Source organism: Vicugna pacos, chromosome 17 (genome assembly GCF_048564905.1).
Source record: "Vicugna pacos chromosome 17, VicPac4, whole genome shotgun sequence".
NCBI lineage: Eukaryota > Metazoa > Chordata > Mammalia > Artiodactyla > Camelidae > Vicugna > Vicugna pacos.
In genome coordinates this window covers 2,125,743-2,150,198 of record NC_133003.1, presented here as the reverse complement: position 1 = coordinate 2,150,198, position 24,456 = coordinate 2,125,743, and the positions used below count along the sequence as shown (strand labels likewise).

General features: G+C 58.6%; 1 protein-coding gene across 1 annotated transcript; it reads left to right on the top strand.

The window, feature by feature from the left end:
* The first annotated feature begins 349 nt into the window (after window positions 1-349).
* On the top strand, window positions 350-2,151 carry LOC140686641 (uncharacterized). Its single transcript, XM_072940845.1, has 3 exons — window positions 350-754; window positions 1,174-1,450; window positions 1,760-2,151. Exons 1-3 carry the CDS (start codon window positions 620-622, stop codon window positions 2,149-2,151), a joined length of 804 nt encoding a protein of 267 aa, XP_072796946.1. The 5' UTR covers window positions 350-619.
* Window positions 2,152-24,456: the final 22,305 nt, after the last annotated feature.

Here is a 24,456-nt window from a genome sequence, read left to right as displayed (position 1 = left end):
AAGGGGAGTGACTTTCTCCGGACCTCAGGGCAGACCCTACCCAGCCTGTGTGGGGTGTGCTCTGCGCTCCGCCAGCCCTCTGTGGGGCCCTCCCTTTGCTGAGTCTGCGCACGAGCTCCCTGGGATGCCAGCCCGCGGGGCTGACAGGTGCGGTAGGTGTTTGTGCCTCTGGAGACACGATGGCTTCCCCGGGAAGGAGGGGCCAGGATGATCCCCACTGTGCCGACGGGGGACTGGGGAGACCCTGAGAGGCAGGCGGCTCGTCCAGGGTGACAGCACTGCGGGCGACGGCGGGCCGGGTCCGAACCCAGCTGCCTCCTCAGAGCTGGCGCCCTGGCTGCATCCAGGCCTCCGCAGGGTCCTGGGCAGGGGGGCCGAGTGGGTGTCACTGTGTGCGGACACGGCACGGGCTGGGAGCTGAGCAGTCAGCAGCCCAGAGAGGCCCTTGGGGAGCTCTGCGGAATGAGGAAGCTTGGGGAAGGGGACCCCAGGAAGTGACCTCACTTCCCTGGCAACCGAACCCAACACAACTTAGAACCCAGGTCACCGGGCACCCACTCTGTCGAGAAGCCCCTACTCAGCTCACCCGGTTGGTCAACTCACTTCAACTCAGTCACACATGTTCTGCTGCGTCCCAACACCCCGAGGCCGCGGCCCCCGGAAGGCCCGCAGCGAGGGCCTGGGCCAGCGGTGCCGGCGCTGGCTCGGCTCTCACCCCAGGCGCCTCTGGCCTTTTGGCCACAGGGACCCAAAGGTAACCCAGGGAGGCCCGGGGCAGGCCCGCCCAGGCCGGGCCACCACTCAGACCCCACCCGGGTAGAGCCCCACATCCCCTTCCCTTTGCTGGTGGAGGTGGGCAGTCATGTTGGGCTGGGGTGGGGGGGCCTGCCTCAAGCACGAGCAGGTCAGAGGCCTGGGGGGGCCTGTCACGTCCGCACCCCGGGTCCCAGCTGGCGGGCTGGGCTGTGGCCAGCCGGGCAGGGCCCTGCCGCCCGAGTCGAAGCCCGTGCCCTCTGGCTGTGTCTCTTCCCTCCCGGGTGGCCGTCTCAGCTGACCAAGGTCCCAGTCTGATCTGGCAGCAGAGGGTCGAGCGGGCAGAAGCGGGAGTGGTCCTGGCCGGGCAGGGCTCTGAGACCTCCGGGCCCGGCCCGCTGCCACTCACTGTCATTGCAGAGCCGGACACTGCAGGAGCCGCTGGATCAGGACACCCACGCCTCCTCCCCGAGCGAGGGGCCGCTGCACGCTTCTCAGGGCCAGCACCAGCTCCGGGTGAGTCTGCACACGGAGGGGTCCCCGCCACCGCGACGGCCTCCTCCCCAGAAACCGCCCAGGCGTCACGCCAGGGTCCTGCCCGCGGCTGACAGGCAGCTCAGCAGACCCGGCTCTGACCTGGAGCAGCTCCCTGGGAGTCAGGTGGAGGACCAGGAGCCCACCGAGGCACAGCCCCAAGGTGAGAAGGGCGGGGCCGGTGAACGTGCGGAGGCGAGGGAGGGCCGAGGGCTGGGCCACACAGGGAGGCGTCCCCAGAGGCTGCTGCTGGCACCAGAGCCAACATTGGTCTCAGACCACCTGTCTACACGAGTTCAGTCACAAAACACATCCTGTGGGCACTTGCTGTTGGGAGCTGTCCGGAAAGCTCCGGGAAGACGTCTGGCCTTGAAGAGGCCCACGGAAAGGGAGGCACGAGGCTCAAGATTTCCTCTCTCACAGCACGAGCGAGCGCCTCCACGAGACTGAAAGCTCTCTCCACTTCCAACAGTCACAGATCCAGAGCAGGCGGGGGCAGGGGAAGATGCCAGAGACCAAAACCAGGACCATCAGGATCCAGCGGGAGACCCCGAGCTCCCTCCTGCTGCTCCTGCAGCTTCTGCAGCTCCAGCAGCTAACGCTGCTCCTGAAGATCCTGCCGCTCCTGCTGCTCCTGACGATCCCGCAGCTCCTGCTGCTCCTGAAGCTCCCGCAGCTCCTGCTGCTTCCAAAGGTCCTGAAGATGCTGCACCTGCAGCTGGAACGCTGGGCCACGGAGAGCCAGTTCAGGCGTCACCAGCCCCTGGGGCTGAGCCCCTCTGCGCCCACCCACACCTTCTTCTTCACAATCCCACCATGAATCCCCTCCCGCACCCGACCTTGACTTCCATTCCCCTGAAGTGATTTGTGCTTGCTTTGTCTTCACTTTCCTCTGTTTCTTTCATATCGGTTATGGCATCCTTTATTTTGCCGTTTTAAGTTTCTTTTAATAAAATATAGACTTGGTCCCTCTGAAATTGTGCAATTCAGGAGCACTGGGTGCCTTCACGATGCCGTGCGACCATCACTACCATGCAGGCTCACACCATTCCTTTCTTCAAAGTAAAAACTTGAATCCACAGCACGCACTGCCCCCCACCCCCTCACCCCCCAGCCCCTGACAGCCCCGAGTCCTCTTCCCCTCTGGGTGTCTTTACCTCTCCTGGGTGTTCCCTGTCAATGAAGCCACAGGAAAGCTGGCTTTGCGTGCCTGGCCACGTGGCTTAAGCGGGGGCTGGTGATGTTTTCCTTTGTTTCCACTTGAAATCGCATTTTGATTATTTGAAAGGGAAATCCAGGTGAAGAGGTCATGTGCATAACGAAGCCCTTTCGGTACCTCTGTGCATAACCTCGGGGGAGGCACTGCTCTTCCCCCTGTGACACCACAGACACAAGACACAAGGGAGATGCTTAGCTCTTCCTGGGGCAGAAACAAAAGCACGCAAATCAAGAAACCAGCAAAAGCCCAGAAATATACCCGGAAAGACACTCCACGACCCGCAAGGTCCCAAGGTTGGAGAAAGGCTACACATCCCCGGGGTCCAAAAACCCCTCGAAACCCAGTGCTCTAAACAAACACAACACACACGGGCAGTTCCAACGAGAGGCACAGCAGGTGGCCAGTGTGCGTTACACGTGCTCGAACTCTCGGGGGAGGACACAGGCAGACGGACACACTGTGGAGACAGCACTGGTCACCATGACGCTGGCAGGTCTTTAGCCTGGTGACAGCCAGCCCTGGTCACAACGTGAGGAGGCAGAGGCCTCAGCAGATCCCCCGGAGGGACGAGACAACACACACTCCTCTTCAGGGAAACAGTGAGCAGGACGCATCAAAGGGCCACAGGCGCAGCAGCACTTCCCCGGCAGTGCCGATCCTTAGAGCTGACCCCACCAAAGTGTTCGCACAACTTGCAAAGAGGTTTGTACTTCAGCACCATGAAAAGAATCACTATGTCATCAAGGCATTTTCACAAGTGACCTGCCCTGGGCCCTAACGATACAAACACATAAATACACAGATACGCAGGTAAATGGACACGCACATGCATCCAGGAAAAGAGACAGAGAGACTGAAACACAGACAGGCAGAGGGAGAGAGAAACAGAGAGAGAGAGAGAGAGAGAGACAAGACAGGCGCTGAGAGACACACAGGGGGAGAAGGAACACCGGAGCTGGGAACGAGCGGAAGTCACGCCCATTTTCACACGTCACTCTGCATGTCACAAGCAGGTCCCAATGTCCATCCACCCTGCAGGGGAGGGTGTGGTGGGGGCTCACACGAGGACACGTGACCAGAAGGCATTAAGCTGAGAGCATTGTGGGGCAGCCAACCCCAGGGGCCGAGATGACACACTGGGCCTGAATCTAAACATGACACAGTGACCCAGGGGGTAGTATGTCAGCAAGAACGAAATCACAGTTATGTTCAGTTTCTCCCCTCCCCCCCGCCCCGACAGGGAGCTGGGAAGCAGGTGGCAAGGGGAGTGACTTTCTCCGGACCTCAGGGCAGACCCTACCCAGCCTGTGTGGGGTGTGCTCTGCGCTCCGCCAGCCCTCTGTGGGGCCCTCCCTTTGCTGAGTCTGCGCACGAGCTCCCTGGGATGCCAGCCCGCGGGGCTGACAGGTGCGGTAGGTGTTTGTGCCTCTGGAGACACGATGGCTTCCCCGGGAAGGAGGGGCCAGGATGATCCCCACTGTGCCGACGGGGGACTGGGGAGACCCTGAGAGGCAGGCGGCTCGTCCAGGGTGACAGCACTGCGGGCGACGGCGGGCCGGGTCCGAACCCAGCTGCCTCCTCAGAGCTGGCGCCCTGGCTGCATCCAGGCCTCCGCAGGGTCCTGGGCAGGGGGGCCGAGTGGGTGTCACTGTGTGCGGACACGGCACGGGCTGGGAGCTGAGCAGTCAGCAGCCCAGAGAGGCCCTTGGGGAGCTCTGCGGAATGAGGAAGCTTGGGGAAGGGGACCCCAGGAAGTGACCTCACTTCCCTGGCAACCGAACCCAACACAACTTAGAACCCAGGTCACCGGGCACCCACTCTGTCGAGAAGCCCCTACTCAGCTCACCCGGTTGGTCAACTCACTTCAACTCAGTCACACATGTTCTGCTGCGTCCCAACACCCCGAGGCCGCGGCCCCCGGAAGGCCCGCAGCGAGGGCCTGGGCCAGCGGTGCCGGCGCTGGCTCGGCTCTCACCCCAGGCGCCTCTGGCCTTTTGGCCACAGGGACCCAAAGGTAACCCAGGGAGGCCCGGGGCAGGCCCGCCCAGGCCGGGCCACCACTCAGACCCCACCCGGGTAGAGCCCCACATCCCCTTCCCTTTGCTGGTGGAGGTGGGCAGTCATGTTGGGCTGGGGTGGGGGGGCCTGCCTCAAGCACGAGCAGGTCAGAGGCCTGGGGGGGCCTGTCACGTCCGCACCCCGGGTCCCAGCTGGCGGGCTGGGCTGTGGCCAGCCGGGCAGGGCCCTGCCGCCCGAGTCGAAGCCCGTGCCCTCTGGCTGTGTCTCTTCCCTCCCGGGTGGCCGTCTCAGCTGACCAAGGTCCCAGTCTGATCTGGCAGCAGAGGGTCGAGCGGGCAGAAGCGGGAGTGGTCCTGGCCGGGCAGGGCTCTGAGACCTCCGGGCCCGGCCCGCTGCCACTCACTGTCATTGCAGAGCCGGACACTGCAGGAGCCGCTGGATCAGGACACCCACGCCTCCTCCCCGAGCGAGGGGCCGCTGCACGCTTCTCAGGGCCAGCACCAGCTCCGGGTGAGTCTGCACACGGAGGGGTCCCCGCCACCGCGACGGCCTCCTCCCCAGAAACCGCCCAGGCGTCACGCCAGGGTCCTGCCCGCGGCTGACAGGCAGCTCAGCAGACCCGGCTCTGACCTGGAGCAGCTCCCTGGGAGTCAGGTGGAGGACCAGGAGCCCACCGAGGCACAGCCCCAAGGTGAGAAGGGCGGGGCCGGTGAACGTGCGGAGGCGAGGGAGGGCCGAGGGCTGGGCCACACAGGGAGGCGTCCCCAGAGGCTGCTGCTGGCACCAGAGCCAACATTGGTCTCAGACCACCTGTCTACACGAGTTCAGTCACAAAACACATCCTGTGGGCACTTGCTGTTGGGAGCTGTCCGGAAAGCTCCGGGAAGACGTCTGGCCTTGAAGAGGCCCACGGAAAGGGAGGCACGAGGCTCAAGATTTCCTCTCTCACAGCACGAGCGAGCGCCTCCACGAGACTGAAAGCTCTCTCCACTTCCAACAGTCACAGATCCAGAGCAGGCGGGGGCAGGGGAAGATGCCAGAGACCAAAACCAGGACCATCAGGATCCAGCGGGAGACCCCGAGCTCCCTCCTGCTGCTCCTGCAGCTTCTGCAGCTCCAGCAGCTAACGCTGCTCCTGAAGATCCTGCCGCTCCTGCTGCTCCTGACGATCCCGCAGCTCCTGCTGCTCCTGAAGCTCCCGCAGCTCCTGCTGCTTCCAAAGGTCCTGAAGATGCTGCACCTGCAGCTGGAACGCTGGGCCACGGAGAGCCAGTTCAGGCGTCACCAGCCCCTGGGGCTGAGCCCCTCTGCGCCCACCCACACCTTCTTCTTCACAATCCCACCATGAATCCCCTCCCGCACCCGACCTTGACTTCCATTCCCCTGAAGTGATTTGTGCTTGCTTTGTCTTCACTTTCCTCTGTTTCTTTCATATCGGTTATGGCATCCTTTATTTTGCCGTTTTAAGTTTCTTTTAATAAAATATAGACTTGGTCCCTCTGAAATTGTGCAATTCAGGAGCACTGGGTGCCTTCACGATGCCGTGCGACCATCACTACCATGCAGGCTCACACCATTCCTTTCTTCAAAGTAAAAACTTGAATCCACAGCACGCACTGCCCCCCACCCCCTCACCCCCCAGCCCCTGACAGCCCCGAGTCCTCTTCCCCTCTGGGTGTCTTTACCTCTCCTGGGTGTTCCCTGTCAATGAAGCCACAGGAAAGCTGGCTTTGCGTGCCTGCCCACGTGGCTTAAGCGGGGGCTGGTGATGTTTTCCTTTGTTTCCACTTGAAATCGCATTTTGATTATTTGAAAGGGAAATCCAGGTGAAGAGGTCATGTGCATAACGAAGCCCTTTCGGTACCTCTGTGCATAACCTCGGGGGAGGCACTGCTCTTCCCCCTGTGACACCACAGACACAAGACACAAGGGAGATGCTTAGCTCTTCCTGGGGCAGAAACAAAAGCACGCAAATCAAGAAACCAGCAAAAGCCCAGAAATATACCCGGAAAGACACTCCACGACCCGCAAGGTCCCAAGGTTGGAGAAAGGCTACACATCCCCGGGGTCCAAAAACCCCTCGAAACCCAGTGCTCTAAACAAACACAACACACACGGGCAGTTCCAACGAGAGGCACAGCAGGTGGCCAGTGTGCGTTACACGTGCTCGAACTCTCGGGGGAGGACACAGGCAGACGGACACACTGTGGAGACAGCACTGGTCACCATGACGCTGGCAGGTCTTTAGCCTGGTGACAGCCAGCCCTGGTCACAACGTGAGGAGGCAGAGGCCTCAGCAGATCCCCCGGAGGGACGAGACAACACACACTCCTCTTCAGGGAAACAGTGAGCAGGACGCATCAAAGGGCCACAGGCGCAGCAGCACTTCCCCGGCAGTGCCGATCCTTAGAGCTGACCCCACCAAAGTGTTCGCACAACTTGCAAAGAGGTTTGTACTTCAGCACCATGAAAAGAATCACTATGTCATCAAGGCATTTTCACAAGTGACCTGCCCTGGGCCCTAACGATACAAACACATAAATACACAGATACGCAGGTAAATGGACACGCACATGCATCCAGGAAAAGAGACAGAGAGACTGAAACACAGACAGGCAGAGGGAGAGAGAAACAGAGAGAGAGAGAGAGAGAGAGACAAGACAGGCGCTGAGAGACACACAGGGGGAGAAGGAACACCGGAGCTGGGAACGAGCGGAAGTCACGCCCATTTTCACACGTCACTCTGCATGTCACAAGCAGGTCCCAATGTCCATCCACCCTGCAGGGGAGGGTGTGGTGGGGGCTCACACGAGGACACGTGACCAGAAGGCATTAAGCTGAGAGCATTGTGGGGCAGCCAACCCCAGGGGCCGAGATGACACACTGGGCCTGAATCTAAACATGACACAGTGACCCAGGGGGTAGTATGTCAGCAAGAACGAAATCACAGTTATGTTCAGTTTCTCCCCTCCCCCCCGCCCCGACAGGGAGCTGGGAAGCAGGTGGCAAGGGGAGTGACTTTCTCCGGACCTCAGGGCAGACCCTACCCAGCCTGTGTGGGGTGTGCTCTGCGCTCCGCCAGCCCTCTGTGGGGCCCTCCCTTTGCTGAGTCTGCGCACGAGCTCCCTGGGATGCCAGCCCGCGGGGCTGACAGGTGCGGTAGGTGTTTGTGCCTCTGGAGACACGATGGCTTCCCCGGGAAGGAGGGGCCAGGATGATCCCCACTGTGCCGACGGGGGACTGGGGAGACCCTGAGAGGCAGGCGGCTCGTCCAGGGTGACAGCACTGCGGGCGACGGCGGGCCGGGTCCGAACCCAGCTGCCTCCTCAGAGCTGGCGCCCTGGCTGCATCCAGGCCTCCGCAGGGTCCTGGGCAGGGGGGCCGAGTGGGTGTCACTGTGTGCGGACACGGCACGGGCTGGGAGCTGAGCAGTCAGCAGCCCAGAGAGGCCCTTGGGGAGCTCTGCAGAATGAGGAAGCTTGGGGAAGGGGACCCCAGGAAGTGACCTCACTTCCCTGGCAACCGAACCCAACACAACTTAGAACCCAGGTCACCGGGCACCCACTCTGTCGAGAAGCCCCTACTCAGCTCACCCGGTTGGTCAACTCACTTCAACTCAGTCACACATGTTCTGCTGCGTCCCAACACCCCGAGGCCGCGGCCCCCGGAAGGCCCGCAGCGAGGGCCTGGGCCAGCGGTGCCGGCGCTGGCTCGGCTCTCACCCCAGGCGCCTCTGGCCTTTTGGCCACAGGGACCCAAAGGTAACCCAGGGAGGCCCGGGGCAGGCCCGCCCAGGCCGGGCCACCACTCAGACCCCACCCGGGTAGAGCCCCACATCCCCTTCCCTTTGCTGGTGGAGGTGGGCAGTCATGTTGGGCTGGGGTGGGGGGGCCTGCCTCAAGCACGAGCAGGTCAGAGGCCTGGGGGGGCCTGTCACGTCCGCACCCCGGGTCCCAGCTGGCGGGCTGGGCTGTGGCCAGCCGGGCAGGGCCCTGCCGCCCGAGTCGAAGCCCGTGCCCTCTGGCTGTGTCTCTTCCCTCCCGGGTGGCCGTCTCAGCTGACCAAGGTCCCAGTCTGATCTGGCAGCAGAGGGTCGAGCGGGCAGAAGCGGGAGTGGTCCTGGCCGGGCAGGGCTCTGAGACCTCCGGGCCCGGCCCGCTGCCACTCACTGTCATTGCAGAGCCGGACACTGCAGGAGCCGCTGGATCAGGACACCCACGCCTCCTCCCCGAGCGAGGGGCCGCTGCACGCTTCTCAGGGCCAGCACCAGCTCCGGGTGAGTCTGCACACGGAGGGGTCCCCGCCACCGCGACGGCCTCCTCCCCAGAAACCGCCCAGGCGTCACGCCAGGGTCCTGCCCGCGGCTGACAGGCAGCTCAGCAGACCCGGCTCTGACCTGGAGCAGCTCCCTGGGAGTCAGGTGGAGGACCAGGAGCCCACCGAGGCACAGCCCCAAGGTGAGAAGGGCGGGGCCGGTGAACGTGCGGAGGCGAGGGAGGGCCGAGGGCTGGGCCACACAGGGAGGCGTCCCCAGAGGCTGCTGCTGGCACCAGAGCCAACATTGGTCTCAGACCACCTGTCTACACGAGTTCAGTCACAAAACACATCCTGTGGGCACTTGCTGTTGGGAGCTGTCCGGAAAGCTCCGGGAAGACGTCTGGCCTTGAAGAGGCCCACGGAAAGGGAGGCACGAGGCTCAAGATTTCCTCTCTCACAGCACGAGCGAGCGCCTCCACGAGACTGAAAGCTCTCTCCACTTCCAACAGTCACAGATCCAGAGCAGGCGGGGGCAGGGGAAGATGCCAGAGACCAAAACCAGGACCATCAGGATCCAGCGGGAGACCCCGAGCTCCCTCCTGCTGCTCCTGCAGCTTCTGCAGCTCCAGCAGCTAACGCTGCTCCTGAAGATCCTGCCGCTCCTGCTGCTCCTGACGATCCCGCAGCTCCTGCTGCTCCTGAAGCTCCCGCAGCTCCTGCTGCTTCCAAAAGTCCTGAAGATGCTGCACCTGCAGCTGGAACGCTGGGCCACGGACAGCCAGTTCAGGCGTCACCAGCCCCTGGGGCTGAGCCCCTCTGCGCCCACCCGCACCTTCTTCTTCACAATCCCACCATGAATCCCCTCCCGCACCCGACCTTGACTTCCATTCCCCTGAAGTGATTTCTGCTTGCTTTTTCTTCACTTTCCTCTGTTTCTTTCATATCGGTTATGGCATCCTTTATTTTGCCGTTTTAAGTTTCTTTTAATAAAATATAGACTTTGTCCCTCTGAAATTGTGCAATTCAGGAGCACTGGGTGCCTTCACGATGCCGTGCGACCATCACTACCATGCAGGCTCACACCATTCCTTTCTTCAAAGTAAAAACTTGGATCCACAGCACGCACTGCCCCCCACCCCCTCACCCCCCAGCCCCTGACAGCCCCGAGTCCTCTTCCCCTCTGGGTGTCTTTACCTCTCCTGGGTGTTCCCTGTCAATGAAGCCACAGGAAAGCTGGCTTTGCGTGCCTGCCCACGTGGCTTAAGCGGGGGCTGGTGATGTTTTCCTTTGTTTCCACTTGAAATCGCATTTTGATTATTTGAAAGGGAAATCCAGGTGGGCTAAAGAGGTCATGTGCATAACGAAGCCCTTTCGGTACCTCTGTGCATAACCTCGGGGGAGGCACTGCTCTTCCCCCTGTGACACCACAGACACAAGACACAAGGGAGATGCTTAGCTCTTCCTGGGGCAGAAACAAAAGCACGCAAATCAAGAAACCAGCAAAAGCCCAGAAATATACCCGGAAAGACACTCCACGACCCGCAAGGTCCCAAAGGTTGAGAAAGGCTACACATCCCCGGGGTCCAAAAACCCCTCGAAACCCAGTGCTCTAAACAAACACAACACACACGGGCAGTTCCAACGAGAGGCACAGCAGGTGGCCAGTGTGCGTTACACGTGCTCGAACTCTCGGGGGAGGACACAGGCAGACGGACACACTGTGGAGACAGCACTGGTCACCATGACGCTGTCAGGTCTTTAGCCTGGTGACAGCCAGCCCTGGTGACAACGTGAGGAGGCAGAGGCCTCAGCAGATCCCCCGGAGGGACGAGACAACACACACTCCTCTTTAGGGAAACAGTGAGCAGGACGCATCAAAGGGCCACAGGCGCAGCAGCCCTTCCCCGGCAGTGCCGATCCTTACAGCTGACCCCACCAAAGTGCTCGCACAACTTGCAAAGAGGTTTGTACTTCAGCACCATGAAAAGAATCACTATGTCATCAAGGCATTTTCACAAGTGACCTGCCCTGGGCCCTAACGATACAAACACATAAATACACAGATACGCAGGTAAATGGACACGCACATGCATCCAGGAAAAGAGACAGAGAGACTGAAACACAGACAGGCAGAGGGAGAGAGCAACAGAGAGAGAGAGAGACAAGACAGGTGCTGAGAGACAGAGAGGGGGAGAAGGAACACCGGAGCTAGGAACGAGCAGAAGTCACACCCATTTTCAAAGCAAAGATAGTGAGCATCAAAGGCTTATTTCACTTATTCCAGAAACAAAACTACTCATAGTCTATCTTTATTTGAGAAAACTAATTCTCTCCATCGTTATTTACTACCATGATACGTTGATTGGAATATATATATGTTCCATTCGACGTATACATGGGTATATGCTACATAATATATATTATACACAAATATATATATATTTACACACTCAATCTTATGTTCCATAAAAGGATCCTGAAAGAATTTGAAGGGCAGAGTATACACTTGTACAAAAAGCCACCTTTCAAAACACATTAGGCGGTGTCTTTCCTATTTCTGTGTAACTCCAATGCTAGCCAAATGAGCCACTAAGCAGCCTAAAGATCTGTAATGACGGGTGCCTCTCTTTGCTACTTTCATGCTTTTCTTGTGCACAGCATAATCGGTGCTAGGAAGAAACTGATTTTTTCAGCCTTGGACCTAAATGTCACTATACATTTGGTTGGCTTAGCCTTTCCAAGCAATCAAATCATGCCTATGTCACATCAAAGAAACTACTAGAAAACAAAATTGTCAAAGGAGAGTTATAATTTGCTAAAATGGAAATAGAACCTACCTTTTCACAATGGGAGTTTCTCCAAATCATACAGGAGTCAGATCAGTGGGGGGGGGCGGCGGGAGGCACGGGCACCACCCCCTTCTGGCCCCATAGGGTGCGGGCGACTCCAAGAGTCCAGGTGCTGGGCAGGCTCCGTGGCGGGCCAAGCCCCACTGAGGCTTCCGCGCCCATCCCCGGAGCGCCCAAGCAGCGGGGGGCACAACTTTGGGGCCGAGGGAAGGGTGGGGAGCGACAAGGGCTCCAGGGTGCCCAGGGTGGGGAGCGTCATGGGCTCTGGGGTGCCCAAGATAGGGAGCGGCAAGGCCTCCTGGGTACCCAGGGTGGGAGCGGCAAGGCCTCCGGGGTGCCCATGTTGGGGAGCGTCACGGGCTCCTGGGTGCCGAGGGTGGGGAGCGTCACGGGCTCCGGGGTGCCCAGGGTGGGGAGCGACAAGGGCTCCGGGGTGCCCAGGGTGGGGAGCGAAAAGGGAATCCGGGTGCCCAGGGTGAGGAGCGACAAGGGCTCCCGTGGTTCCAGGGTGAGGAGCGACAAGGGCTCCCGTGGTTCCAGGGTGAGGAGCGACAAGGGCTCCTGGGTGCTCAGGGTGGGGAGCGACAAGGGCTCCGGGGTGCCCATGTTGGGGAGCGTCACGGGCTCCGGGGTGCCCAGGGTGAGAAGCGAAAAGGGAATCCGGGTGACCAGGGTGGGGAGCGATAAGGGCTCAGCTGTGCCCAGGCTGGGGAGCGACAAGGGCTCCGGGGTGCCCAGGTGGGAAGCGACAAGGGCTCAGGGGTGCCCAGGGTGGGGTGCGACAAGGGCTCCGGGGTGCTCAAGGTGCGGAGCGACAAGGGCTCCCGTGGTTCCAGGGTGAGGAGCAACAAGGGCTCCTGGGTGCTCAGGGTGGGGAGCGATAAGGGCTCTGGGGTGCCGAGTTGGGGAGCCACAAGGGCTCTGGGGTGCTCACAGTGCGGAGCGACAAGGGCTCCCGTGGTTCCAGGGTGAGGAGCAACAAGGGCTCAGGGGTGCCCAGGGTGGGGAGCGTCATGGGCTCTGGGGTGCCCAAGACAGGGAGCGGCAAGGCCTCCAGGGTTCCCAGGGTGGGAGCGGCAAGGCCTCCGGGGTGCCCATGTTGGGGAGCGTCACAGGCTCCGGGGTGCCCAGGGTGGGGAGCGATAAGGGCTCAGGTGTGCCCAGGGTGGGGAGCGACAAGGGCTCCGGGGTGCCCAGGTGGGAAGCGACAAGGGCTCAGGGGTGCCCAGGGTGGGGAGCGACAAGGGCTCCGGGGTGCTCAGGGTGCGGAGCGACAAGGGCTCCCGTGGTTCCAGGGTGAGGAGCGACAAGGGCTCCCGTGGTTGCAGGGTGAGGAGCGACAAGGGCTCCCGTGGTGTCCAGGGTGAGGAGCGTCAAGGGCTCCAGGGTGCTCAGGGTGGGGAGCGACCAAGGCTCCGAGGTGCTCAACTGCGCCCACAGCCATGGACCCTGGCGCCCAGAGTGCCGGCGCCCGCACTCCCCGCCCCGCGGAGGCCCGCGGGGCTTCCCTCCCCCCGCGGGGACCCCGGGCGGCAGCCACCGCATCCCCCTTCTTCCGGCGCCCCGCGCCCCAAGCCCCGCCGCCGCCGCCGTACTCACCTCAGGGGCGCAACCGGCACAGCCGGCCGTCGGCCTCGTTCCCGCCGAAGCGTCTCGCTGCGGTACTCCCTGCGTGGGCGGGTTGTTCCCCGGCGGTTGCAGGGCCTTCAAGGGTGGGGGGGGCGGGGAGCAACCAACCGAAGCGCCGCCTGCTGGCATTTTCCACAGGCCGGCGCCACCGCAGCCGCCTTGGGTCCGCACAGCCCCCTGCCGGCCGCAGCTCGTGCTGTCTCGCCGAGCCGACAAGCCTCCGAGGACAGGGGATGGAGCGGCGGCGCCAGAGGAAGGCCGGCAAGGTGTGTGCGCAGACTCTTTCTTGTGGGGACTGCGCGCATGCGCACCAGCGGGGCGGGACGAGGGGCCGCTGCGAGGGGGCGGGACCCGTGGCCGCCGCGTGGGGGCCGGCCCCGCCCAGGGGCGCTGGTCCGGCTCAGCCAATGGCGATCGCCGGGCACCTCTTGGAGCGGGCGGTTTGAATGGTTCGTGGACCGCCTGAGGCAGCGGCAGGGTGACCACGCTGCTGCCGTTTTGGGAGCTTTTCCGAGATCTGGATGGGAACTCGCCCCTAATCCTTTTCCCGGAGTCTCTGGGAAAGTAAAACAATAGTGACTTCAGGTAACGGTTACCTCGCGCCCCTGGGGTGGGGGGAGTCTCAGTGGCCCCGCCCCCCCACCCCCCGCCACCTGACAGCACCGCGCCCGCCTCCCAGGAGAAGGCTGCCTGCGACACGTGAACCCCATGAACATCGGGAAGCAAGACCGGCGGGGTCCAGGCCGCACGGGACTAGGGTACACATCCAGGGGCTCGCACCGGGCAGCCCCCATCCACCCGCGGCCGCAGCCGCCACGGCCCCGAGACCGCACCGCACCCGCCCCCTGGGAGTAGGCCACGGTCTGAGAACCGGTCGCAGGTGCTCCGGGGCCGTCAGACGCCCTCCCACCTCCCGGAGCTGCACCTGCTTCTCCAAACCCCGGCATAAGTGGCAGCGGAGACGCGGCGTTCAGGGGCTCCTAATGTGGGGAGGCGGGGTACACTACGAACCAGGGCGGTGAGCCCGGATCCGCCTCAGGGCCCTAAAGGGACGCGCGGCCGGGACCTCACCACGCACCCCTCCCTGTGCGCCTCCCCAACGGCACAGCCCAGGCCTCACCGCCGACTCCCCGACCTGCACGCCCCCACACCTGCCTGGCGGCGGCAGCGGAGACGACGACCCGCGGCGGCCCAGACCCCAGGCCGCGTTCCTCCTCCGGGAGTTGGTCCCGGAGCACCTGGCTCTCGCCCAGCTTCTACACGTTCTGGGCGGTTTCCGGTGTCTGCGCGTCTGCGCGTGCGCGCCCCTCCTCCTCCCGCCCGCAAGGCGGACGCTGGGGCGGGGTCTCTTGCTGTGTCGCCCTTGCACAGTGGGGCAGGGCGGGACCGGGCTGGGGGGGCGGGGCCGAGCAGGGGCACGCCCCCACGGCCCGCCCGGCCAGCCCGGCCCGCCCTGCCCGCCCTGCCAGGTCTCCATCCCCAATGCCCCCACCCCACCACCCCACCAGCAATCGGGTCCGCACTCAACCAGGACTACCACTGGCCCGGGCCGGGGACACAGCCCTCGGCCCCACTTCCCTCGGCCCCACTTCTCCTGCTCTCCTCCCTCTCCCCGTTACTGCCTCCCAGACCCGGGCCAGGCCCAGTTTCCAACTGGACCTCCAAGATGGGGCTCCCTCTCTTCACACCAAGAAGCAAGCACAGGGTCTCCCTGCAGGGCTGGTGGAACTGGACCCAGTCCTGGACCTCCTGCAGGAGCAGGCTCTGGGTTAGGGTTGGGGTTGGGGTTGGTGTTCAAGGTTAATGTTAGTGTTGGGGTTGGGGTCGGGATCAGGTTAAGGGATTTGGGGTTAGGGTTAGGATTTCAGGTGAGGGCTGAGGGGTTAGGGGTAGGGGTAGGGGTAGCTTTAGGGTTAGGGTTTTAGGGTTAGGCTTATTGCTAAGGTTAGGATTTGGGAGGAGGAGGAGTTAGGATTAAGGCTAGGGGTAGGGATAGGGTTAGGTTTAGAGGTTTGGGGTTAGGACCAGAGCCAGAGTTTAGGGATAGGTTTGGGGTTAGGGTTAGGGGTTGGGGTTAGAGTTAGGGGAGAAGGAGGAGAACGGTTAGGGTTAGAGGGGAGGAGGAGCAGGAGTAGGATAAGGTTAGAGTTAGTAGTTGGGTCAAGCTAAGGTTTGGTTTAGGGTTAGGGTTTGTGTTCTCGTTCGGGTTTGAGGTTCTGGTTAAGGCTAGGGTTAGGGTTAGCGGCTGGGTTAGGGTTAGGACTTGGGGTAAGGGTTAGGGTTAGGGGTTAGTGTTAGGACTAGGGCTAGGGCTAGGGCTGGGCTGTACGTGGGGGAGGGGGAGCCAGACTAGGATGAGATGTCAGTTGGAAGATCCCAGTCCCTGCAGATGATAGCAGCCATGGGGTTGGAGGGGAAGGACACTACCCACATGAAGGAAGGAAGACCCCAGTCCTGGAGGCTCCCTGGTGTGCGGGGGGTCCTGCCATCCGTGGTCCCATCACCGGGAGGGAGAAAGAACCACTGGGAGTTTTATTATACATAGCTATCAAAGGAATAAAACCAAACACAAAATAAGAATCAGCAGAATGCGGTAATCCAATCATAAAGGACAGTCAAATGTCCTCTCACTCGGCTCCCACACACACACACCCCCAGCAAACCCAGCTTACTTTAAAATTTATTCTCATGCTCTTCTTTAGTCTCCAATTTAGCTGTCTCTTCCACTGCTGAGGTTACTAACATCTCTCAACCGAGACACTGAAAAATATCTCACAGTTGATCTCCATGCCTTCAGTCTTTCCCCTACTCTCCATCCTCCACATAGCAGTCAGAGTGTGTCGGGTATGTATTTAAATCAGATAATGTTATTAACCTAGTGGTATCTCAGCATCCTTAGTGAGGCTTCTAGATGACCTATCACAGCCCAGAAGACTCTGTATTCTCTCCTTGGCTTCTCTTTCCAGTTCAGGTCTGTTTCTATGTCTACCCTTCTCTCCCTTAGACGTGAAGACTTTTTGCTTTCCTGTCCTTTTGACCTACAGGGCTTTTCACATGACCATTTCCATGACTTTTCTTGCTCATCAGTTACTTACATGTCAACACAACTATCACCTCAGAACTGTCTTCTAGGACTGTCGTTACTAAAGGAGCTCCCTTCCTTTGCTACTGCTGCAGTCCATTGCGTCACCTGGTCCCAGGTCTGCTTTGATCACCACCGAAAGTGAGCAATTAGAGGAGGATGTGGCAAACTGATAGAATGATTCCATTGATAGTGATTCATTCTTTTAAATACATGGAGGATACACACACACTCTCTCTTGTATTATGTGTGGCAATGTTTACACTGAAAGATTTAATACATTATTAAAAGTCATAATACAATTTTCAGCATTTTAGATTTACCGCTTTTCTTTGAAAGAGGCATTGCTGTCTGTGATATCCTCGACTTCATGGAATGAAGTGAGCATAGATATTAGATTTGGATAATTGTTTACAACTGATACAGCCTTAACTTTATACACATAAAAACAATAAATTAAGTGGTCTGCTTCAAATCATACATCTAAGTTGGATTCTAGCTGACAATCCCATAAGATTTATTTATTTCCCAGGAGCATAATATGTTGTTGAAGGTGGACCTCAGGTCATCCACCATTCTTCTAATTAGATGCAATATTAAGACATTTTGGGAGAATGTCATTCTAAGTGAAGTAAGCCAGAAAGAGAAAGAAAAATACCATATGAGATCACTCTTATGTGGAACTAAAAAAAAAAGAACATAAATACAAAACAGAAACAGACTCATAGACATAGAATACAAACTTGTGGTTGCCAAGGGGGAGGGGGATGGGAAGGGACAGTCTGGGAGTTTAAAATTTGTAGATACTGACAGGCATATGCAGAATAAATAAGCAAGATTATATTGTACAGCACGGGGAAATGTAGACAAGCTCTTGTGGCAGCTCACAGTGAAAAAAATGTGACAATGAATATATGTATGTTCATGTATAGCTGAAAAATTGTGCTCTGCATGGGAAATTGACACCACCTTGTAAAATGAATATAGCAATAAAAAATGTTAAATAAAAATAAATAAATACATAAATAAGTAAATAAGTAAATAAGTAAATAAGACATTTTCATTGCCTTCCTCACCTGGTCCTGCTTAATGGAACATAAGTCTGAAGCATCATTACTGAGGGTCATTTGCTCGATAAATTCTAGACTGATTGGTTGATTGACTGATTAACATGATCCAGCAATTCACATTTAAATGCAACTTTTATTCAAATAAGGATTTCACTAATTTTGAGATATAAATGTTTCATCTTACATAAATTAGAAAATGATCTTGATCTTTACTTGCCAGAATATATAGGCTGTAAAAGTGTCACCAAAAAGAAATTCTCAAAAATACATTTCGATATTCATAATTAATATACATGTTAGGATCATAGGGTATTTTAGAGCTAAATAAAGTATTACAGTTTAAGAGACTATGTTTTTGCATTATCTATACACTAGGTACTGTTGCGTACTGACCATGTAATAGTTTTAAAGGTTTGGGTTATTTATCTATATTGAATTTTATAAAGTTTGTTCATACCATATACTTATTTCACTTCTAAAACTGCATTGTTTTTCACTCAAAATACTCTCATATGAAAGAGTGCCTTTGCCACTATAACAAAGTCATACTAACATCACAGTGTTTTGAAATTCACACAGTGTTATTTATCTTGACCTGTCTATTGGGTATTTTTAATACATTTGTCTATATTGATTTTATATAGGGACAATCAGCTTATAGTATTCTTGTGCAGCATTTTATACATTTATGCAAATTAATTTTTTCTGATATGTTTACATTGATACTAGGAAAATATTCATTTATGAGTGATATTCATATATTATGATCTTTCATTATATAAATATATATAAAAATGTAACTCAAAAGACACCTGCACCCCAATGTTCACATCAACAATATTTACAATAGCCAAGACATGCAAACAACCCAAATGTCCATCAACAGATGCCTGGATAAAGAAGCTCTGCTACATATATACAATGGAATACTACTCATCCATGAAAAAGAATAAAATAATGCCTTTGCAGCAATATGGATGGACCTGAAGAATGTCATTCAAAGTGAATTGGACCAGAAAGAGAAAGAAAATGCCATGTAACATCATTTATATGAGGAATCTAAATAATAATAATAATAATAATAAAGACACAAATGAACTACTTATTATTTATAACTAACATGAATTACTTCTTGAATATGTATAAGCACATTTGACTGTCCTTTATTATTGGATTACCGCATTCTGCTGATTCTAATTTTGTGTTCGGTTTTATTCCTTTGATAGCTATGTATGATTCCCAGTGGTTCTTTCTCCCTCCCGGTGATGGGACCACTGATGGCAGGACCCACCACACACCAGGGAGCCTCTAGGACTGGGGTCTTCCTTCCTTCATGTGGGTAGTGTCCTTCCCCTCCAACCCCATGGCTGCTGTCATCTGGAGGGACTGGGATCTTCCAACTGACATCTCATCCTAGTCTGGCTCCCGCTTCCCCATGTACAGCCCAACTCTAGCCCTAGCCCTAGTCCTAACACTAACCCCTAACCCTAAACCTTACCCCAAGTCCTAACCCTAACCCAGCCGCTAACCCTAACCCTAGCCTTAACCAGAACCTCAAACCAGAACGAGAACACAAACCCTAACCCTAAAAAAAAACCTTAATTTCACCCAAATAACTCAAACCTTATCCTACACCTGCTCCTCGTCCCCTCAAACCCTAACCTTTCTCCTCCTTCTCACCTAACTCTAACCCAAACGCCTAACCCTGACCCGAACACCTACCCTAACCCCAAACCTATCACTAAACTCCCGCACCTCCTGCGGCTCCTGAAGGTCCCGTAGCTCCTGCTGCTTCCAAAGGTCCTGAAGATGCTGCACCTGCAGCTGGAACGCTGGGCCACGGACAGCCAGTTCAGGAGTCACCAGCCCCTGGGGCTGAGCCCCCTCTGCGCCCACCCGCACCTTCTTCTTCACAATCCCACCATGAATCCCCTCCCACACCCGACCTTGACTTCCATTCCCCTGAAGTGATTTCTGCTTGCTTTTTCTTCACTTTCCTCTGTTTCTTTCATATCGGTTATGGCATCCTTTATTTTGCCTTTTTAAGTTTCTTTTAATAAACTATAGACTTTGTCCCTCTGAAATTGTGCAATTCAGGAGCACTGGGTGCCTTCACGATGCCGTGCGACCATCACTACCATGCAGGCTCACACCATTCCTTTCTTCAAAGTAAAAACTTGGATCCACAGCACGCACTGCCCCCCACCCCCTCACCCCCCAGCCCCTGACAGCCCCGAGTCCTCTTCCCCTCTGGGTGTCTTTACCTCTCCTGGGTGTTCCCTGTCAATGAAGCCACAGGAAAGCTGGCTTTGCGTGCCTGCCCACGTGGCTTAAGCGGGGGCTGGTGATGTTTTCCTTTGTTTCCACTTGAAATCGCATTTTGATTATTTGAAAGGGAAATCCAGGTGGGCTAAAGAGGTCATGTGCATAACGAAGCCCTTTCGGTACCTCTGTGCATAACCTCGGGGGAGGCACTGCTCTTCCCCCTGTGACACCACAGACACAAGACACAAGGGAGATGCTTAGCTCTTCCTGGGGCAGAAACAAAAGCACGCAAATCAAGAAACCAGCAAAAGCCCAGAAATATACCCGGAAAGACACTCCACGACCCGCAAGGTCCCAAGGTTGGAGAAAGGCTACACATCCCCGGGGTCCAAAAACCCCTCGAAACCCAGTGCTCTAAACAAACACAACACACACGGGCAGTTCCAACGAGAGGCACAGCAGGTGGCCAGTGTGCGTTACACGTGCTCGAACTCTCGGGGGAGGACACAGGCAGACGGACACACTGTGGAGACAGCACTGGTCACCATGACGCTGGCAGGTCTTTAGCCTGGTGACAGCCAGCCCTGGTCACAACGTGAGGAGGCAGAGGCCTCAGCAGATCCCCCGGAGGGACGAGACAACACACACTCCTCTTCAGGGAAACAGTGAGCAGGACGCATCAAAGGGCCACAGGCGCAGCAGCACTTCCCCGGCAGTGCCGATCCTTAGAGCTGACCCCACCAAAGTGTTCGCACAACTTGCAAAGAGGTTTGTACTTCAGCACCATGAAAAGAATCACTATGTCATCAAGGCATTTTCACAAGTGACCTGCCCTGGGCCCTAACGATACAAACACATAAATACACAGATACGCAGGTAAATGGACACGCACATGCATCCAGGAAAAGAGACAGAGAGACTGAAACACAGAGAGGCAGATGGAGAGAGCAACAGAGAGAGAGAGAGACAAGACAGGTGCTGAGAGACAGAGAGGGGGAGAAGGAACACCGGAGCTAGGAACGAGCAGAAGTCACACCCATTTTCAAAGCAAAGATAGTGAGCATCAAAGGCTTATTTCACTTATTCCAGAAACAAAACTACTCATAGTCTATCTTTATTTGAGAAAACTAATTCTCTCCATCGTTATTTACTACCATGATACGTTGATTGGAATATATATATGTTCCATTCGACGTATACATGGGTATATGCTACATAATATATATTATACACAAATATATATATATTTACACACTCAATCTTATGTTCCATAAAAGGATCCTGAAAGAATTTGAAGGGCAGAGTATACACTTGTACAAAAAGCCACCTTTCAAAACACATTAGGCGGTGTCTTTCCTATTTCTGTGTAACTCCAATGCTAGCCAAATGAGCCACTAAGCAGCCTAAAGATCTGTAATGACGGGTGCCTCTCTTTGCTACTTTCATGCTTTTCTTGTGCACAGCATAATCGGTGCTAGGAAGAAACTGATTTTTTCAGCCTTGGACCTAAATGTCACTATACATTTGGTTGGCTTAGCCTTTCCAAGCAATCAAATCATGCCTATGTCACATCAAAGAAACTACTAGAAAACAAAATTGTCAAAGGAGAGTTATAATTTGCTAAAATGGAAATAGAACCTACCTTTTCACAATGGGAGTTTCTCCAAATCATACAGGAGTCAGATCAGTGGGGGGGGGCGGCGGGAGGCACGGGCACCACCCCCTTCTGGCCCCATAGGGCGCGGGCGACTCCAAGAGTCCAGGTGCTGGGCAGGCTCCGTGGCGGGCCAAGCCCCACTGAGGCTTCCGCGCCCATCCCCGGAGCGCCCAAGCAGCGGGGGGCACAACTTTGGGGCCGAGGGAAGGGTGGGGAGCGACAAGGGCTCCAGGGTGCCCAGGGTGGGGAGCGTCATGGGCTCTGGGGTGCCCAAGATAGGGAGCGGCAAGGCCTCCTGGGTACCCAGGGTGGGAGCGGCAAGGCCTCCGGGGTGCCCATGTTGGGGAGCGTCACGGGCTCCTGGGTGCCGAGGGTGGGGAGCGTCACGGGCTCCGGGGTGCCCAGGGTGGGGAGCGACAAGGGCTCCGGGGTGCCCAGGGTGGGGAGCGAAAAGGGAATCCGGGTGCCCAGGGTGAGGAGCGACAAGGGCTCCCGTGGTTCCAGGGTGAGGAGCGACAAGGGCTCCCGTGGTTCCAGGGTGAGGAGCGACAAGGGCTCCTGGGTGCTCAGGGTGGGGAGCGACAAGGGCTCCGGGGTGCCCATGTTGGGGAGCGTCACGGGCTCCGGGGTGCCCAGGGTGAGAAGCGAAAAGGGAATCCGGGTGACCAGGGTGGGGAGCGATAAGGGCTCAGCTGTGCCCAGGCTGGGGAGCGACAAGGGCTCCGGGGTGCCCAGGTGGGAAGCGACAAGGGCTCAGGGGTGCCCAGGGTGGGGTGCGACAAGGGCTCCGGGGTGCTCAAGGTGCGGAGCGACAAGGGCTCCCGTGGTTCCAGGGTGAGGAGCAACAAGGGCTCCTGGGTGCTCAGGGTGGGGAGCGATAAGGGCTCTGGGGTGCCGAGTTGGGGAGCCACAAGGGCTCTGGGGTGCTCACAGTGCGGAGCGACAAGGGCTCCCGTGGTTCCAGGGTGAGGAGCAACAAGGGCTCAGGGGTGCCCAGGGTGGGGAGCGTCATGGGCTCTGGGGTGCCCAAGACAGGGAGCGGCAAGGCCTCCAGGGTTCCCAGGGTGGGAGCGGCAAGGCCTCCGGGGTGCCCATGTTGGGGAGCGTCACAGGCTCCGGGGTGCCCAGGGTGGGGAGCGATAAGGGCTCAGGTGTGCCCAGGGTGGGGAGCGACAAGGGCTCCGGGGTGCCCAGGTGGGAAGCGACAAGGGCTCAGGGGTGCCCAGGGTGGGGAGCGACAAGGGCTCCGGGGTGCTCAGGGTGCGGAGCGACAAGGGCTCCCGTGGTTCCAGGGTGAGGAGCGACAAGGGCTCCCGTGGTTGCAGGGTGAGGAGCGACAAGGGCTCCCGTGGTGTCCAGGGTGAGGAGCGTCAAGGGCTCCAGGGTGCTCAGGGTGGGGAGCGACCAAGGCTCCGAGGTGCTCAACTGCGCCCACAGCCATGGACCCTGGCGCCCAGAGTGCCGGCGCCCGCACTCCCCGCCCCGCGGAGGCCCGCGGGGCTTCCCTCCCCCCGCGGGGACCCCGGGCGGCAGCCACCGCATCCCCCTTCTTCCGGCGCCCCGCGCCCCAAGCCCCGCCGCCGCCGCCGTACTCACCTCAGGGGCGCAACCGGCACAGCCGGCCGTCGGCCTCGTTCCCGCCGAAGCGTCTCGCTGCGGTACTCCCTGCGTGGGCGGGTTGTTCCCCGGCGGTTGCAGGGCCTTCAAGGGTGGGGGGGGCGGGGAGCAACCAACCGAAGCGCCGCCTGCTGGCATTTTCCACAGGCCGGCGCCACCGCAGCCGCCTTGGGTCCGCACAGCCCCCTGCCGGCCGCAGCTCGTGCTGTCTCGCCGAGCCGACAAGCCTCCGAGGACAGGGGATGGAGCGGCGGCGCCAGAGGAAGGCCGGCAAGGTGTGTGCGCAGACTCTTTCTTGTGGGGACTGCGCGCATGCGCACCAGCGGGGCGGGACGAGGGGCCGCTGCGAGGGGGCGGGACCCGTGGCCGCCGCGTGGGGGCCGGCCCCGCCCAGGGGCGCTGGTCCGGCTCAGCCAATGGCGATCGCCGGGCACCTCTTGGAGCGGGCGGTTTGAATGGTTCGTGGACCGCCTGAGGCAGCGGCAGGGTGACCACGCTGCTGCCGTTTTGGGAGCTTTTCCGAGATCTGGATGGGAACTCGCCCCTAATCCTTTTCCCGGAGTCTCTGGGAAAGTAAAACAATAGTGACTTCAGGTAACGGTTACCTCGCGCCCCTGGGGTGGGGGGAGTCTCAGTGGCCCCGCCCCCCCACCCCCCGCCACCTGACAGCACCGCGCCCGCCTCCCAGGAGAAGGCTGCCTGCGACACGTGAACCCCATGAACATCGGGAAGCAAGACCGGCGGGGTCCAGGCCGCACGGGACTAGGGTACACATCCAGGGGCTCGCACCGGGCAGCCCCCATCCACCCGCGGCCGCAGCCGCCACGGCCCCGAGACCGCACCGCACCCGCCCCCTGGGAGTAGGCCACGGTCTGAGAACCGGTCGCAGGTGCTCCGGGGCCGTCAGACGCCCTCCCACCTCCCGGAGCTGCACCTGCTTCTCCAAACCCCGGCATAAGTGGCAGCGGAGACGCGGCGTTCAGGGGCTCCTAATGTGGGGAGGCGGGGTACACTACGAACCAGGGCGGTGAGCCCGGATCCGCCTCAGGGCCCTAAAGGGACGCGCGGCCGGGACCTCACCACGCACCCCTCCCTGTGCGCCTCCCCAACGGCACAGCCCAGGCCTCACCGCCGACTCCCCGACCTGCACGCCCCCACACCTGCCTGGCGGCGGCAGCGGAGACGACGACCCGCGGCGGCCCAGACCCCAGGCCGCGTTCCTCCTCCGGGAGTTGGTCCCGGAGCACCTGGCTCTCGCCCAGCTTCTACACGTTCTGGGCGGTTTCCGGTGTCTGCGCGTCTGCGCGTGCGCGCCCCTCCTCCTCCCGCCCGCAAGGCGGACGCTGGGGCGGGGTCTCTTGCTGTGTCGCCCTTGCACAGTGGGGCAGGGCGGGACCGGGCTGGGGGGGCGGGGCCGAGCAGGGGCACGCCCCCACGGCCCGCCCGGCCAGCCCGGCCCGCCCTGCCCGCCCTGCCAGGTCTCCATCCCCAATGCCCCCACCCCA

What these genes read in the sequence shown, in the direction of transcription:
- LOC140686641 (XM_072940845.1), top strand. Translation starts at nt 620, where the DNA reads ATGTTCTGCTGCGTCCCAACACCCCGAGGCCGCGGCCCCCGGAAGGCC. An exon ending in TTGGCCACAGGGACCCAAAG is followed by an intron (nt 755 to 1,173) that starts GTAACCCAGGGA and finishes CTGTCATTGCAG; the next exon opens with AGCCGGACACTGCAGGAGCC. An exon ending in CACCGAGGCACAGCCCCAAG is followed by an intron (nt 1,451 to 1,759) that starts GTGAGAAGGGCG and finishes CACTTCCAACAG; the next exon opens with TCACAGATCCAGAGCAGGCG.